The 16337-nt window shown below is 35.0% G+C and overlaps 1 protein-coding gene across 1 annotated transcript; it reads right to left on the bottom strand.

The window, feature by feature from the left end:
* Positions 1 to 1657: 1657 nt before the first annotated feature.
* LOC114313540 (cardiomyopathy-associated protein) lies at positions 1658 to 11222 on the bottom strand. The gene is made up of 3 exons (XM_028259911.2): positions 10945 to 11222; positions 7428 to 10646; positions 1658 to 3524 (listed from the first exon to the last, which is right to left on the bottom strand). The coding sequence occupies exons 2-3, from the start codon at positions 10599 to 10601 to the stop codon at positions 2013 to 2015; spliced, it is 4686 nt and encodes a 1561-aa protein (XP_028115712.2). The 5' UTR covers positions 10602 to 10646; positions 10945 to 11222; the 3' UTR covers positions 1658 to 2012.
* Between the last annotated feature and the right edge of the window lie 5115 nt (positions 11223 to 16337).

Below are 16337 nucleotides of genomic sequence, written 5' to 3'. Positions count from 1 at the left end.
AAACACATTTGAGTTGTATTCGCATTCGTTTAGTTGTAATGTTGTGAGGTTCTGAGTGTGTAGCTGTGAATCCATTCATGATTGATGATTCTTCAAACTCATCACCTTCAACTGCTTGTGCAAGACCTCATGGACTGGTCGAGCAACCAAAGGTGCGCTTGAGCGGACTTTCCAGCCTTGCAGCATCTTAGCCTGCGGACTGAGATCCTGCAAGCTTTGCTTGACCACTCAAGATACCAATTGTGCGCTTGAGCGACTTGTGACACTGCAGTTTTTGATACTGAGTTTCTAAGATATTGAAAGGTTGGATTCACCACTCAAGCAAAGTTTTGTGCACTCAAGTAAAGAGTCAGTTTCTCAAAGTATCTTGGTAGTTCAGAGTTTGTTACAACTACCTTTCTAGATACACTGTTTGAGCGGTCATTTGTGTGCTCGAGTGGTCTAAGCAACTTTGCTAGTTGAAACCGCCTTAAATTTCTAAATTTGTTGTTAACTCATCCAGCTCTCTCAAGAAGACATAGAAAACAGGAAGCGACTTCCGTGGGAGTTTTATTGATTTCCTCTTGATAATTCATAGAGATTTTCACTTGTCTCTTGGATTGACATGTATACATCAAGAGGATTATAAAGAAGTCTCATCTCAAGCAATCACCTGGTGGATTCTGAATCTAGTTTGAAGGTTGTGGATTCAACTTCAACAATTGACAAGTTCAAGAAGAAGAGTGGGTGGTGAAGATTGTGAAGAGTATCTGGTCAATCATCTGTGGATTCTAATGAAGGTAGATTAGGCGTGAGATCTGGTTGTGATCTTCCTTTCTCTTCATAGTGGATTTATCTAGCCTTTGGCTCGTGATTTTTTGGCAATATCAATTGGTGGATTCCAATTGGGATGTCATTTACACGTCGAAATCGTTGGTGTTGATTTGTTAATTGTTTTGGTTTGATTTAAATCAATTTCAGCTACGATTGTTTATTTAGATTAAACTTTGTTTGGGTAATTGGTAAATTGATCATAGCCATATTTCACAATATCTCATCACTTGACTTTTTCAGTTTTGACCCTTCTTTTTTCATTAATATTTTTAAATTGTATTATTCAATGGTTTCTCACATAAAGTCAGAAAATAAATTTGCTTTATAAAAATATTTGAGTGACATATAATTGAGATCATAAATTTTTGTTAGTTGTGATTATCAATGATCGAACAATTAACATGATATGCAAGTACAATCATAAAATGAACGCTGTTGATGGGGGCGATTATTGTTTTTAAGTGATGCAATATCCCGCTATGAAGTCGTCTTTTTCTTCCTCGGCAACAGCATTTCAATGTGGTAGTCAACACAAAGCTAGCATTCTATTTTCCGCAAAACAGCTCCAGTAATAGTAATAACTAAAACAAAAACAAAATCAGAAAATATTCAAAAGCAGAAAATGTGCAACCATACGGTCTCACAGTTTTCTGGAAACAATAACAAAACACGATACCTGAAGGGCCTTAGCCAAAGATAGAAAAACGATTACCTCCACATTTTCTTTTCATTTCCGTCACCAAAATTTGCAAACAAACAGTACCTTTTCACATACCAAAACAAGCTTAACCATATATCGATATCCACATGAAATATTCAGAGGAAAAACAAATTGCACAATACGTTTTTAGAAAACACTCAAACCGCAACCTTTTTCAACAAATTAATTTACAACATGAAAGGAAAAACGATCTCTCTCCCAACAAGCCTCAAACTGTTTACTTCGAAAAATTCAAGAACTGAAAACAAGAAAATTTCACACTTCAAGAAATCAAACCAAAACTCATTCTTGAAGGAATAAATCAGTTAAAGATGTTACCTGAAAGGAAATGAACAAAACCCGATTTCTCTTATCCAAAACACAAAAAAGTAACCAAACTAGAAGACCAAAACTCCCATTAAAGAGGAAAACTCAAACACCAAATTCCTTTCCTTTTTTTTTTTTTTTTGCCTTTTTCTTTTACCTGCATTTTCACTCTCTACTCAGAATCACTAGAGCTCGATCTAGAGCTGGAGCTGGAGCTGGACTTATGAGACTTTTTCTTCTTACCTTTGTCACCAGACATGCTCAAATTTAAATCATCAAACTTTTGAACTCCATGGTCTGGTTGTTCAGTGGAGGCGTTTGTGCTAGTTTCTGGTACACTGGGCTCTTTGATGCTTGATTCAATCTCTTTGGCAGAACCCACTTCATTTGATTCACTTTCTTCCGAACCATCTTTAAAATCTGACTTCACGAGCTTGTCTACACTGGGCTCTTTGATGCTTGATTCAGTTTCCTTGGAGGAACCCACTTCATTTGACTCACTTTCTTCCAAACCATCTTTTAAATCTGACTTCATCAGATTGTCTACACCGGGCTCTTTGATGCTTGATTCAATCTCCTTGGAGGAACCCACTCCATTTGACTCACTTTCTTGCGAACCATCTTTAAAAGCTGACATCACAGGCTTGTCTACAGTTGGCTCTTTGATGCTTGATTCAATCTCCCTGGTAGAACCCACTTCATTTGATTCACTTTCTTCCGAACCATCTTTAAAATCTGACTTCATTGGCTTGTCTACATTACCTTCTGAGGCCGGCTTTAGATCCACATCAGCAACCAAGTTTGAACTAGTTTCTTCTGGATCTTTGGATTCTACAACATCAAGCCTGTCATATACTGAACTAGGCTCGCTTTGGCTTTCGACATGCAAGTCTGAATAGGTTTCTGCTGGATCTTTGGATTCAACATCGCGCCTGTCATCAACCGAACTGGGACTGTTGGATCTCTCATTGTCGTGAAGCTGTTTAAAAACCAAATTAATATCTTCAATTGATCTTGCTTCAACAACTGGTAACTCCATCTTGGTCTCTGCGAGACTCGAATCTTCATTGGACATCCCATGTTCAGAACACTCAGCTTTAGTTTCTTCAACAACATCCTTTTTAATTTCTTTGTCACTATCTTCAAGTGATTGTGCTTCAAATTCTGCCATCCCAGAATTGATCTCTTCTTTAATTTGACCCGTGTGTGGTATCTCAATCTCAACTTCAGTTTTTATTGCCACCGGTTCAGTTTTCTTAAAAATGGAATCAATATCTTCAAGTGATTGTGCTTCAACAAGAAGCATCTCTGAATTCATCTCTTCTCCAAGAATTCGGTTATTTTCAATCTCATTCAAGTTTGATCCCAACTCTTGGACGCTAAAATCGCCAACTGCATCCAATTCCATTAGTAACCCTTCATCTATCTCCTTGATCTCATCAGCCTCTTCCATCATATCTTGTTCACGAACCTGAGAACCAATCACTTCCTCAGGAAAATTGAAGGGTTGAACTGGAATGTGGTCTTGATTCCCAACTCCAGCAAGGTAATCATCTTTCAAATCTGATAAACTTCTTGGTGATCCGGTACCAGAGACTGTAGATGAGTAGATATTTGAAGAAACTTTGTTTTCGGGCTGGACTTCTGAATCCACAATAGACTCCACATGAATAATTGGTTGTTCCTGATTGATTAACAGAGTAGTGATCGTTAATATTGTTTATTCAATATGTCAAACTTTAAAATATGCTTCAAATGAATGCATCAAACATGCCAATGTGACCACACATACAATAACAATTTGCAGTCTTGATAATCATACCATGAAAGATTAATCGAAGAAACAAGTCACATATATAGAACCAATATGTTGTGTATAACACAAGCACATGTATAAATAAAAAATGAAAGAAGCATGCATTTTCTTAAAATACAAATACATACAAGACACTCCTCGGTATTTACAATCAGTGTGCAATAAGCATCGACACCACCTGGGTTCAGGAGTGGGGTACTCGCATAAGCACAAACATTCAAGTCTGTCTTTATCTCAATAATGTGCAGAAATTTAGGACTGTCAAAGCCTATTTTCAAAATCACCTGATGTGACATTAGTTTATTGACTTTATTCTTCAAGCTTGAAGGTGGCTTGTTGCCTAGCATGGATGGGGCCCTAGAGGAACCAAGGATGTGAGTTCTAATCCATAGGTCCCAATAATTAATAGATTATTAGTATTAGAACATTGAAGTTTACATTCGCCCTTAAATGGTGCTCCAAGGGATGTATAGGAAAAATGGATTCACAGGCCTGACCCAATCACAATGCCAGTGGAGCCGCCAAGCTACAGGTCCATATCAGAGGTGCTGCACACCTAGCCCAGCATGTTATCAGCAACGATTTCATCATTGGTTGAGAAATGTGTCACATTGTGACGTCAACTCTCTCTGACATGCTTTTTGGTCCAGCCAATATGAGAATGCCACCATTGTGAGCCCCGATCGCTCCAGTCCAACACCACCAGGTATCCCTGAGCCCACATCCCTTACCAAAATGTACAGGATAATGATGAACAACAAAGCCTGAGAAGCATGATCAATTCTAAGAAGATAACATGTTGGACACGACACTAACACAACAGGACACTTGTCGGACACTTTCCAATACTTCAACACACATAAACATTGTACAAGTTTGAATAAAATAACTTACAATTCAATGATAAAACAAAAATAATATAAATTTATACCTATTCTCCTCTTTTCGCCTTTTAAAATTATTAGCTTTGACTTGAATATTGATATATATGATACATAATAATTATTTACCCTAAGCCAATGACCTTGTGGCATGGGTGCAACAATTAGGTGCTTGCAAGGGTGAGGCTGCGGGGTTCAACTCCACCAAGATGCTAATCTAACAACTAATAACTGACTTTCACTGATAAAATATAAATATACTTACCCTTATATATGTTATATAATAAATATATAAAATTATATATCTGCACGTATTCCCCAAGTGCCGTATCTTACATTTTTTGAAAATTTCCATATCATCATGTCCGTGTCCAAAACCAAGGTAGGGTTCCCCAAGCCTTGTACCTGACTTGGGCGGGGCATCAAGTCTGACACTTTCTTATACTTTCATCAAATTTATCCTGGAGACATGACCATCGAGATGGCAGTCCTGAATGACTAGTTCTTGGAAACACTCTCTTACAAGCTTTGATACCAAACAAATGTGGGTTTGGTAAAAGGAAACTGGATGGTTTACGGCTCCTGAAGGCACAAGAAAGGTAGTCAGGTAATGTTTATGAATTAGAAGGGACTACAACTTATTTGGTTATTCAAAAGTGCAGGTTGCCAGATTTTTGGAAATATTATGCTGGAAGTACCAAACTGCCACTAAATTAAGGTTTTAAGTAGAAGGCCCAGTAATACGGGAAATGATGGCAAATAATTTAGTATTGATCTGGTAGAATTTTAGTCTGAAATATGGGCTGTTTGGAGACTGAACAGTACTATGAGAATGGTAACTTTGCTAGTTTTTCCCCCTTAAAGTAAGTAATTTGGTTGCTAATTGACGGAGGGCTACACCTTGAAATGGGTTAAAGAAAATCACAAAACATAACTGCAAATTATGCATAAATTTAGGTCTTCTGAATGGGAAGCTTACATGCATATTATAAGTTGCTATGTTTCTTGATCTTCTTAATTTAGCCCCAAATCAATCGCTGGACAGCTTTAATACTGATAAGTAATTGATTATTACTGATCAGGGATGCCAGACAAAGGCTTTGGGGATTATTATATGGCTTATAGAGGCTGAATACTGAGTTTAGTAACCAGTGAGCAGGTCAGCAAATGCAGAGAAATCTTTAGGAGAATGAGAGGAGAAGAGGTAAAGCCTAGGCACTCACACACTGGTTCTTAGGTAATCTCTCCCTAAGGGATGATGTACCACACAAACAAATAAATAAAAAAGTGCTGAAAGAGTTCTTCATTTCTTCATTGCTTTGCACAAACTAATACATCACAAATATATTGGTGGATCAGGTTATTGGAGTGGCCCGAGCAAAGAAGGGAAGAGCCGAGATTGTTTGCCTCAGCCCAGCTAAGATCCAACCCTTGGGGCTGAGCTGAGCCGGTGATTAAAGGATGACCCGTGAGCTGGTCTAGCTGGCATGATCGTGCAGATGGTCATAACAAAATGTCGTCATCATGACATGTAAGCACAAGAATCAAAGGGAATCTGGGACGTCTGAAGAGCACGTGGCAAGTTGGCAACCCTACATATATATATGGCTCAGTGGCCCTTAGAGAGATATGTTTGTATATTATGTCTTGTACGTTCTTACTTAGTTTTGGCTAGAGAGTGTGAACTGGCTTGACCACTGGAGGTTCTTTGGCTGGTACCACACCGGTACCACAAAGGACTGACACGAAATAAGTAGGAATGCTCGCTAATGTGCTCTTAATCAATGTCACCTTCCCCCCTTTGGATAAGTACTGCCACTTCCAACCTGCCAACCGCCACTGAGCCCGTTCCACCAACCCATCCCAAACCCCCTTTGCCTTAAAAGTAGCTCCTAAAATCTTCAAAGCCATATCTCCATCCTCAGCAGCTTCCCTCCCATCTCCCAAATTGGCATCACAGCACTTCACATCGCTTGGTTCCCCACCTCTACCTTTGTCAATCTATTCAGACCAAAAAAGTCGCCCAATTTAGCCGAGAAACAAGGCCCTTCCCCTTTTTCAGAATAAGAAGGAACCCCGTCCTCTCTCCACTTCACCTCCTCAGAGTCAGAACCAAGCACCCCCTCTTTGCCCAACTCAGACTGCAACAAAAAAACCTTTGTTGGGCTGCCCCAAAAAACCCCTTTTGAGCATTATAGGACATACAAGGTCAATACTTATTGATTGAGCATTCTCATGTTTGGCAAGTCTAATAACCACCACCATGGTTTGGAAAATATATTAAGCACAGACATTCATTATTTAATCAAATTGGAGCATTGTCATGTTTGGCAAGTCTAATAACCACTGATTTGGAAAATATATGAAGCAAAAGCATTTATAATAAATTGTTTGATCACTGAACCAGTTTAATATGAAATCATTACTTTAGTTCTGGGTAGGAAAAGAGCCAACATGATGTAGCAGTAAGAGCAAGAAGAATAGAAGAAGAAGAAGAGACTGGGGAACGCAATCCTAGAACAACTCTCAATAATCAGTTATCAATATTCATCAAAGTCTCGTCTAAAACATTACATAAAATCCACATATATAGGCATTTAATGTCCTTTCATTTCCGTTCACAAAAGTTCCATGGTTTATACTGGCAATGCCCCAGGGTATTCCAAGTGACTTTCTCAATGGAGACGCAAGAAAATCTTATAGGCTACGGAGTGCTTCGAAGTAAGTTACCTTATTTGTATTTTGTATCACAACAGGCAATTTGCAAGAACAGTGATAAAGATAACCAGTGCAACAGAAATGAAAAATAAAACACAAAAGGAGAGAAGGAGATGGATATAAAATGCTAATATTAAGAAAATAAATCATGCTCAATAATTTAATGACTTACTCGCAATTCTTCATGATTTTCAGAAGATAATTCAACCATAGCTTTGTCTGACAACGGCGGCTGTTCCTCCAACTCATACATGGGTTTTTCTTCACAAACACTTTCTGAATGTGTGGACAACTGCTCCTCATTTGCTTCTTGGTCAATCCCAACATGGAAATTTGCATCAGAACTTGATGAGTAGACTTGATCTTGTTTAATCCGAAGAGCTCCTTCTTCATTGATTGTATGTTCTTCTATTGATTCATTTTCAGAAGAAGATGCAACAGGGTGAATCCCAGTAACTTGCTCATAAACCACTGAAGGCTGTTTCTCCTTTGGAGCCGTCACACTTAAATCTTCAGAAGATGTATGTTCAGAACTAGAAGCCAAATCCTGACCTAAATCTTGGTGGACCGCAACATCGATATTTGTACCAAAGCTCAACGAGGAAACTTGGTTCTGTTCATGCTGATAACTTCCATCCTGATAGATCAGACGGTCCTCCACTGCTTCAGCGCCTGAAGATGGTTTTAAGTCAATTGAAACATGCTCAGCAACAGCTTCAGGCACTATTGATGCATTTGCACCATCTAATTTTTGGTCATCTCCTGAGAACCCACGATTCAAAGCAATGTGCTCAGCTTTCTCAGAAATCCCACTTGTTACCAATTCATTTTTATCCACTGGATGTACCTCTGATGAGTCTGCTAAAATCTGTTCATTACTAGGAGTATCTGATGCTTTGCTTTGATTACCCACATCAGATTTTCTATCTGAAAAAGACTCAGTTCTTTTAACCAACTCTGGTGCAAAACCCATTTCAGATGATTCTACTGGCAGGTCAGAGGACATGGACGAAGAAGAGAGGTTCTTCTGAACCGCCGGTGGGCTTGAATCATACACAGGCTCCTTGTGTTGACTGTCATCAACCAACCCAATGGTAATATTGAAGTCTGACTCTTCTAACGAACGTTGATTTGATATGCCAGACTCCTCAATAACATTCTCTTTTTTAGGCTCCAAACTTGTCAACACTTCACCTTCTTTCTCATCAAAGATCCTTTCGTGTACTTCTGACAATGATGACAAGCTCGATCTACTACTGTAATTAACTTCATCAGATCCTGTATTCAGATGAGTTTCACCTGCACCCTGTTCGTCATGAGTAGCTACATCTCTTGTTTCAGAAATGCTAGACACCATTTCAAGCTCATCATGCTCAGTGCCTATCTTCTCAGATTGGCATAGTTCCACAGAATCGGCATTTTCAGAGGATTCGCTTCCATGTCCAACATGCTCAGCAGGGTGCTCTGTATCTGATATCTGCTCTGCTTCTTGAGATAAATCTTCTTCAATGAGCTTCGTATCATCCTCGTCCTCAGCTGAACCGACAACATCTACATCTTCAGAGGATTCACTTCCATGTCCAACAAGCTCAGAAGGATGCTCTACATCTACATCTGAGATCAGCTCTGCTGCTTGAGAAAATTCTTCTTCAATGAGCTTCTTATCATCCTGGTCCCCAACTGAACAGATTGAATCCGTTTCAGGAACAGAACTCACCTTCGAATCACTAAGCTCGCTCGATTGCCTTTGAAAAGAGGAATAGCTAGTCCCTTCTGAAGCCATCCGTTCTGGTACAAAATAGGGTTTAAACTTGATATCTTGCTTCTCCTGCTTAGGAGGCCCAAAGAACGATGGTCCCACGTTAAAACTTTCATGCCTACGGAAGAACACCTCCTTAGGAGCAAATGGCATAAACTCTTGTTCAAAACCATCTTCCATGAGATTGGGTTTCTCTTCACTCGAATCATAAGGAAGATCAAAAGGGTTACGTCTTTGTAACATAATAGAAGGAGCAGAGCCAGGAATGGGCGGTAATCCCATGTTGTCATTGGAATCAAAAGGTAGATCAAAAGGGTTGCGCCGTGTTGTTGAAACAGGGGTAATATTGAAGGGAAGATCGGAACTTTCCAAGTCTATCAAGTTCTTCTCAGTCATCATCCTCCGTACCCTTCTTCTGGCAATAAGACTCTCCAGCCGTTGGTTTCTTTCTAGCTCAGAAGTCCCCAAATCCATGAGATTCTTTTGATCATCATCAGTCCATGTGATAACAGACTTCACTGCATCATCTTTGTCACCATGTGTCTCTTCTTCCTCTTCATCATCATCATCCTCATTATCATCATCATCACCAGCTTCCTGGTCTTGGTTTTCATTATCCTCGTTGGAGTCATTAGTGCAATTGCTTGATCTCTGAGACCGCTCTGAACCGGCATCAGAGCCATCATGAGACATATGAGTAGGTTGAGGAGCATCTTCATCTAAAAGGGGATGGAGCTCATCGAGCATTGGAATGATGTCAGTCATTGAAGCATCAGGAGACGAACTCTCAGCCCGATCAGACCCAGAATCTGAACCCTCATCATCCACTTCCTCCTCCTCCTCCTCCTCCTCTCGTTTCCACAGTGAACTTGGAGAACTGTCTGCACGATCTGCCATACGAGAATCAATGGATTCTATTGGTGATTGGTCACGTTGCAATTCAACATTTTCATCTTCCACATTTTCAATCCGAGAATACTGATTCTCAAAAAATTCCCTATCGGCAACTATCTCTTTAATCGTTTCAGCATTTGTTTTCAATCCCGAGTAGTGTAATTCTCTATCTGCTTCCTCAATCACCGGCTTCTCTAATTGAATTTCCCGGGAATTCTCTTCAATCAGTGGTGCACCATAAACCAAATCACCATCACTTTTATCAACTTCACTGACCATATCTGCTGCAGAACTTGCTTCTTCAATCGGCTTCTCTACTACATCCCTTCTCTTCCCAGTGTACTTCTCTACCACAAAACTTTCATCTCTCTCAACAACAGTGTCATCTCTTTGAATCCCAGTTTTCAGGGACGCAATCTCATGAGTTGTTGTCTTCTCTTCCTTCTCAATTTCAGGTATATTCGTTTGCCCAAAACTCAAGAGAGTTCCAAGCAAAATAGCAGTGCAAACAAGAACAGGGGAAGCAGAAACCAAAAGGGAAAACAGAAAAGGAAATGATCTGTGCAGGAAAATCAAAACAAACACCAAACCAACAAGAAATGGATGATTACAAACCGATCTGTAAAATGTTCTGATCGAATAGATCACAACTTTCCTGATTTGAACTCCAATCTCCATAATCTCAACGCCCATTTCTCTATCTTCTTTTCTCACTCCAAAAACCTTCTCGTTTCCAATCTGTTCCATATGGGAAATCGAATTAGGGACACAACCCAATTCAATTAGATCAAACCCAAATCAGTTCCAAGACAAATACAGATAGAAAAGTGATTGGAAGCTAATCTGAGCACAAACCCACCTCAAAAAAACAAAAAAACAAAAACAAAACTTTTTCTTAAAGAAACCAAATCAAAAGAGAATCAAAAGATTCAGATGACAATCAATTCAGCACCTGAAGAGCAATTGCTTGATGGGTTGTAGTGAAAATCTTGTGAGTGATGGAAAAAGGGAGAAGAAATGGAGAGAAATGACTTACCAGGGTTGAGGAGTGCCCAAAAAAGCAATATAGAATCCTCTGCTTTGCACTTTTTCCTTCTTCCTTTTTTTTCTTGTTTGCTTTTTGAATCAGCAACAGCTAAATCCTTACATGAATGCTCTGTTGTGTTGTGTTGTGTTGTGTTGTGCTTTGTTGAGTTTGTGTATTCACATTCAGAATTTGACAGATGGAGATTGTGAAAAAAAGGAGGATTGGGCGGTACCGAAAGAAGAGAGAATTGAATAAGAAAAAGGAAAAGTTGCTCTCTCTCTCTCTCTCTCCTCTCTCTCTTACTTTTTATTTATTTTATTTTATTTATTTTATTTTATTTTTTTAATTTTTATTTTGATTTCAGAGGAGATATTCTTAATCACACTGTTATGGTGATCCCATACATCCATACCTCAATCTTGGCCGTCAGATTTGAAATAATGGTTACATTAACAAAGTGTTAATAGGTGAGGTTACATTAACAAAGTGTTAATAGGTGATTTGAAAGTATTATTGTATGACAAAGAGCTCCTTTGAAAAGTTGATTATTTAGCAACTTTTTTTTTAATTTTTTGGTAAATTATAAATACGTTTCTTGAAATTTATTTAAATTATAGATTGTTTCTTATAGTTTAAAAAATTAGAAATATCCTCTCATTAAATTTTTTTTATTTAACAGAATTAACTAAAAAAAATTTATAATTACTTTCTAATACAATAATAAAATTACTTAAATTATTAATTAAAATATATTTATAATATCTTAAAAATTATTAATTAACTTGATAATTTATTAATAAAATGGACGATTTATTATGAAATTAGAAACCTTAGAATGTGGAATGTAATTTTCAGAACTACATGGGGTGATTTATATTTTAATCAAATCTTAGGAGTGTATTTTTAATTTACCCTAATTTTTTTTAGTTATTTTAGATTGGTTAAAAAATTTATATTTGAGAAGTTGGTTCACTTGTGAGAAAAAAAAATAAATAATTATGGTTTAAATATGATATTTTTTCTTAAACCTTATTTGGCATCTCCTAAATAAATGTACTTATTTGAATCATATCACCTCTTTATTTTTTTGTACATTTTTTGATAGTGCTATATGTACCAATTAATGTACACACTAGTATACCAATTAGTATTATACCATTATTATTAACCCCACTTATTATACAAATTATAAATACCGAAAACCTTTAAAATTATGTCACATCATCTATTAGTATACTAGTTAGTACATTAATTAGTACATATAGTATTATTTCATATTTTTTTATTAAAATTTTAAAAATACATTTATTTAGATCATTCTAAATAATCATTTATTGACTATTTTAACTTATTTTTTATTAGCTATTTTAAGGGGAGGGGGGGGGGGGGGGAATCACTGCCAAACAACATATCCTTTTCAAACTCATTTGTGTTCTAGAAATTTTTAAAAAAAAAAAAGATTATGAAATAATAATTCTAGTATTATGTTTATCATTTTATTTTTTTTAGATGGGTGTTTATCATTTTGTTCATCAATATAATATTAGCATAATGAGTCTTAGCACTAATAGTCGTAACATTACTCATTATAAAAATAAAATAATATGTGAAAAATCGACACACACGAGGCCATACATTAGTTAGTCTAAAATTTAATCTTTTTTTTTTTGTGATAAAGACATGTTTAATGAAATTATTGAGTGAGAAGGACAATTTTTTAATTTTTTTTTCCAATTGTACCCTCACCACCAGACCTACCGTCGGTCGATCGCCAAAAAAGTCACTAGCGATAGCAGATGGTGGCGGCGGCGGCGGTAACGGTGATAGGTGATATAAATAGATAAATAAATTAAATGAACAGATAGGTGACTTATTAATAAATGGTAGGTTGACACATAGATAAATAGATGGCGTGAATAAATAGGTGAACAGTAAATAAATAGCCAATTAGGTAGGATAAAATGATCTTCCTAATTAATTATAATTATATTTTTTGCCTTGACCTCAGTATCATGTAAAAAATGACAATAAATTCAATGAAAAATATTTAAGTAATGATAAGTAACCATATATTTTTATTATTTTATCTCATCATCTAATATGTTGGTTTAATTGACAGCACTGTATTGAATATATATATATATATATATATATATATATTTGTGATAGAGGACCCATTATATGATATGTTGACAAATAAAATGATACATATAATACTGTATAAAAATTGAGAGAGCGTAACATTATTGAAAATGTTTTCAAATTAATGAAAAATGTATTGTTTTTTCATTTTTTTTTATTATATCTATTTAGCAAGATCCATGCTTTATTAATGCCCACAAATCCTAAACTTTGTTTGTTGCTGTTTATTAAGCTACATATATGCGCGCGCACACACATACAAACTGTATAAGAGTATTTGATGCAATTTTTGCATATAGTAATTTATATAAGAACATTTGATATAAGTTATACTTATAATTTATGAAATGCGAATAACTTAAATAAATTAATTATTTAGAAGGAGGAGTGATTTTATTTTATGTTTTTTGATTATCACTTTTTAACTCTAGAAAAGTTACACTAAATAGACCTATAGTAAAATTATTAAATCCTTGTTTGGCAAGTGAGTTGAGTTTAGGTTGGGACTAAAAAAAGCACAAAAAGATAAGATAGGCTAAATAATTCATTAAGATAAAATATTATATTCAAATCATAATTATTTCATTTTTTTCTCTCATAAAAAATCAAAAAATTCTTTCCAAACTGAAAATTAGCCAAAAGGCCAAAAAGTTAGACTAAAAAATTCTTTCTAAACCAACCCTAATCTTAGGACATTATGTGATATTATTTAGTGCTCGACAAATCTATCTATATATTATATAAGTAAAATGAGATCTTGTGAGAGTTTCAATATCTCATATTAATTTTCCTAATGTTAAACAATTAAGAAAATCTCTATTGGCTAGCTTCTATTTAATCATATAAAAGTAAAACTCTAATTAGTTTATGATTTATGTAATAATCCCACATCGGGAAAAGAAAGAAAAAGTGGTTTGTTTCACTTATATAAAGTGAATCTTATACTCTCATTATATTGTAGTGTTGTGCATCTTTCAATTCAATATAGTTTAAATTTTAAAAAAATTAATTAATTAATTTTTGTATAAGTTGGTTAGTCTTTTGACTTAACTGATTAGGCTTAATCATTTTTGGTTTGATTGATTCGTTGGTTTAACTGCGATTTTAGCGGTTTTATCAAAATATATTGGTTAGATTTGTTTGATTGGAAATAAACAAAAGATTGATTTGAATAAAGATCGAACGACTAAGATTACTTAGTTAGAAATAAACTTTTCGTCCAAACAATTGTTAATTTTTATTTTATAATCTCATATAAGGAAAAGAAAAAAAAAATGAGTTATTTCACTTATATAAAGTGAACCTCATACTCACATTTAATATTGTAGTATTATGCATGTTTCAATTCAAAACAGTTTAAATTTTAAAATTAAAATAACATTTAAATTTTTTAATTAATTAATAGTTGTATAAGTTGGTTAGTCTTTTGATCTAGCCAATTAGGCTGAACCGTTTTCGGTTTTATTGATTCATTGGTATAACCGCGATTTTAGTGATTTTATCAAAATATATTAGTTAGATTTGTTTGACCTAATTAAAAATTAAATGACTGATATTGTTTGAGTCGAATAAACTTCCCCCGAACAATTGCTAATTTTCATTTTACGCAATCCTACATCAGAAAAAGAAAGAAAAAGTGAGTTGTTTCACTTATATGAAGTAAACCTATACTCCCATTTAATATTGTAGTATTGTGCATGTTTCAGCTGAAGACAGTTTAAATTTTAAAATAAAATAAAATTTAAAAGTTTTAATTAATTAATTTTTGTGTAAATTGGTTGGTCTTTTGATCGATTTTAACGATTTTCTCAAAATATATACATTGTTTTATTTCTAAAAAGTATGTTTAAATTTTATGACAAACTTCTAAAACTAAAAAATTTATGAAACGAAATTTATTTTTATTTTAACACAAAGATATTTTTTTTTTTAATTTATTCTATTTTTTTTTTCATCTTTACCAATGTATTTCTTATTATGAACTTAGAATATACAATTAATGACATTACAAATGCAATATATATATATATATATATATATTCTAATTAATGGTTAAAAGTTAATTTATTCTAAATTATTTCTGCTATACTTTTTAAACAAATTTTATGTTATTTTTTAATTTTAAAATTAATTTTAATTATTTATTTAGTCCATGTATTGCATGAGTTCATATGCTAGTAAAGAATTATAATATGAGTTATCACTTGTCTCTCAACTATCTAACAATGATAAGCTAGTGTTATCTTACCTATTGAAATTTTTCACTAAGTGAATAATGTTGGAACAATCTTTTGTGTAAATAAAATAACTTAAAATAATTCAAACAAAATAAAATAAAACTTACAGAATTTATTTTGTTGAACCGAATCAATAATTTAAAGACCAAGTCGAGTGTGTGACACTATGTCTTTAAGATAAATTCGCCCCGCTACGGTGCTTACGGCTATGTGGCGTCTATCTTCCAGGATACAATGATATTCACAAATTTGTAGTAGCACTTCAAACAAATTTGTTCGACGAACCAGAACCTTGTGTTCTATAACTCTCTGAAATTTTCCCTAAAATAATATGAAGAATAAAGGACGCAAGAGAGCAAAATGAAGGCAAGGAAAATGAATTTTCGGAATCAATCAAAATTGGAATGGGGCTGCCTTTACATAGGCTTTGTTGGCACCTATTCAATTTGAATAAAAAAGGTATGAAGAAGGGACATACCCCTTCCTTTAAAATAAAGAGACACCATGAAAGGTTTGCACTCTTTCATTCAAATGGAGGTTTGACCCTTCCTTTAAAACAAAAAGACACCATGAAAAGTTACACCCTTTCATTCAAAATGGAGTCTATTTCAATTCACAACTACCTCTTTATAAATTTTCTAACAAACCCCCACATAAATGAAATTGACAGACAGAAAATGCAACAATATGATGTAAATACAGAGAGTACAAAAAATTTGGAAATATTCTGCAAAGAATAGGTAGCTTTTGGCTTTGAACCTTCCCTTGTGAGATACTATCGGATTTACTAGCTAACCAGTGAACATGATGTCTTAAACTGTTCAACCGTTTGTGTAAACCAAGACAATAGAACTCACACAGTATATCTCCAGACACAGTTTAGTTCTCACTATTGTGTTCATTTTGGCCCTGAACAACCTGGTCTTTCATGAGTGCTCTAAAGACTTGTAGCCCTTCACAAATCTTATAGAACCGGCCCAGTTCACACTCATATAGGTAATTCTTATGAAAAGTATCCTGCCA

This window comes from Camellia sinensis, chromosome 12, assembly GCF_055761805.1.
Source record: "Camellia sinensis isolate YWXY chromosome 12, ASM5576180v1, whole genome shotgun sequence".
In the NCBI taxonomy this organism is placed as follows: Eukaryota; Viridiplantae; Streptophyta; class Magnoliopsida; order Ericales; family Theaceae; genus Camellia; species Camellia sinensis.
This window is presented reverse-complemented; position numbering and strand designations above follow the sequence as displayed.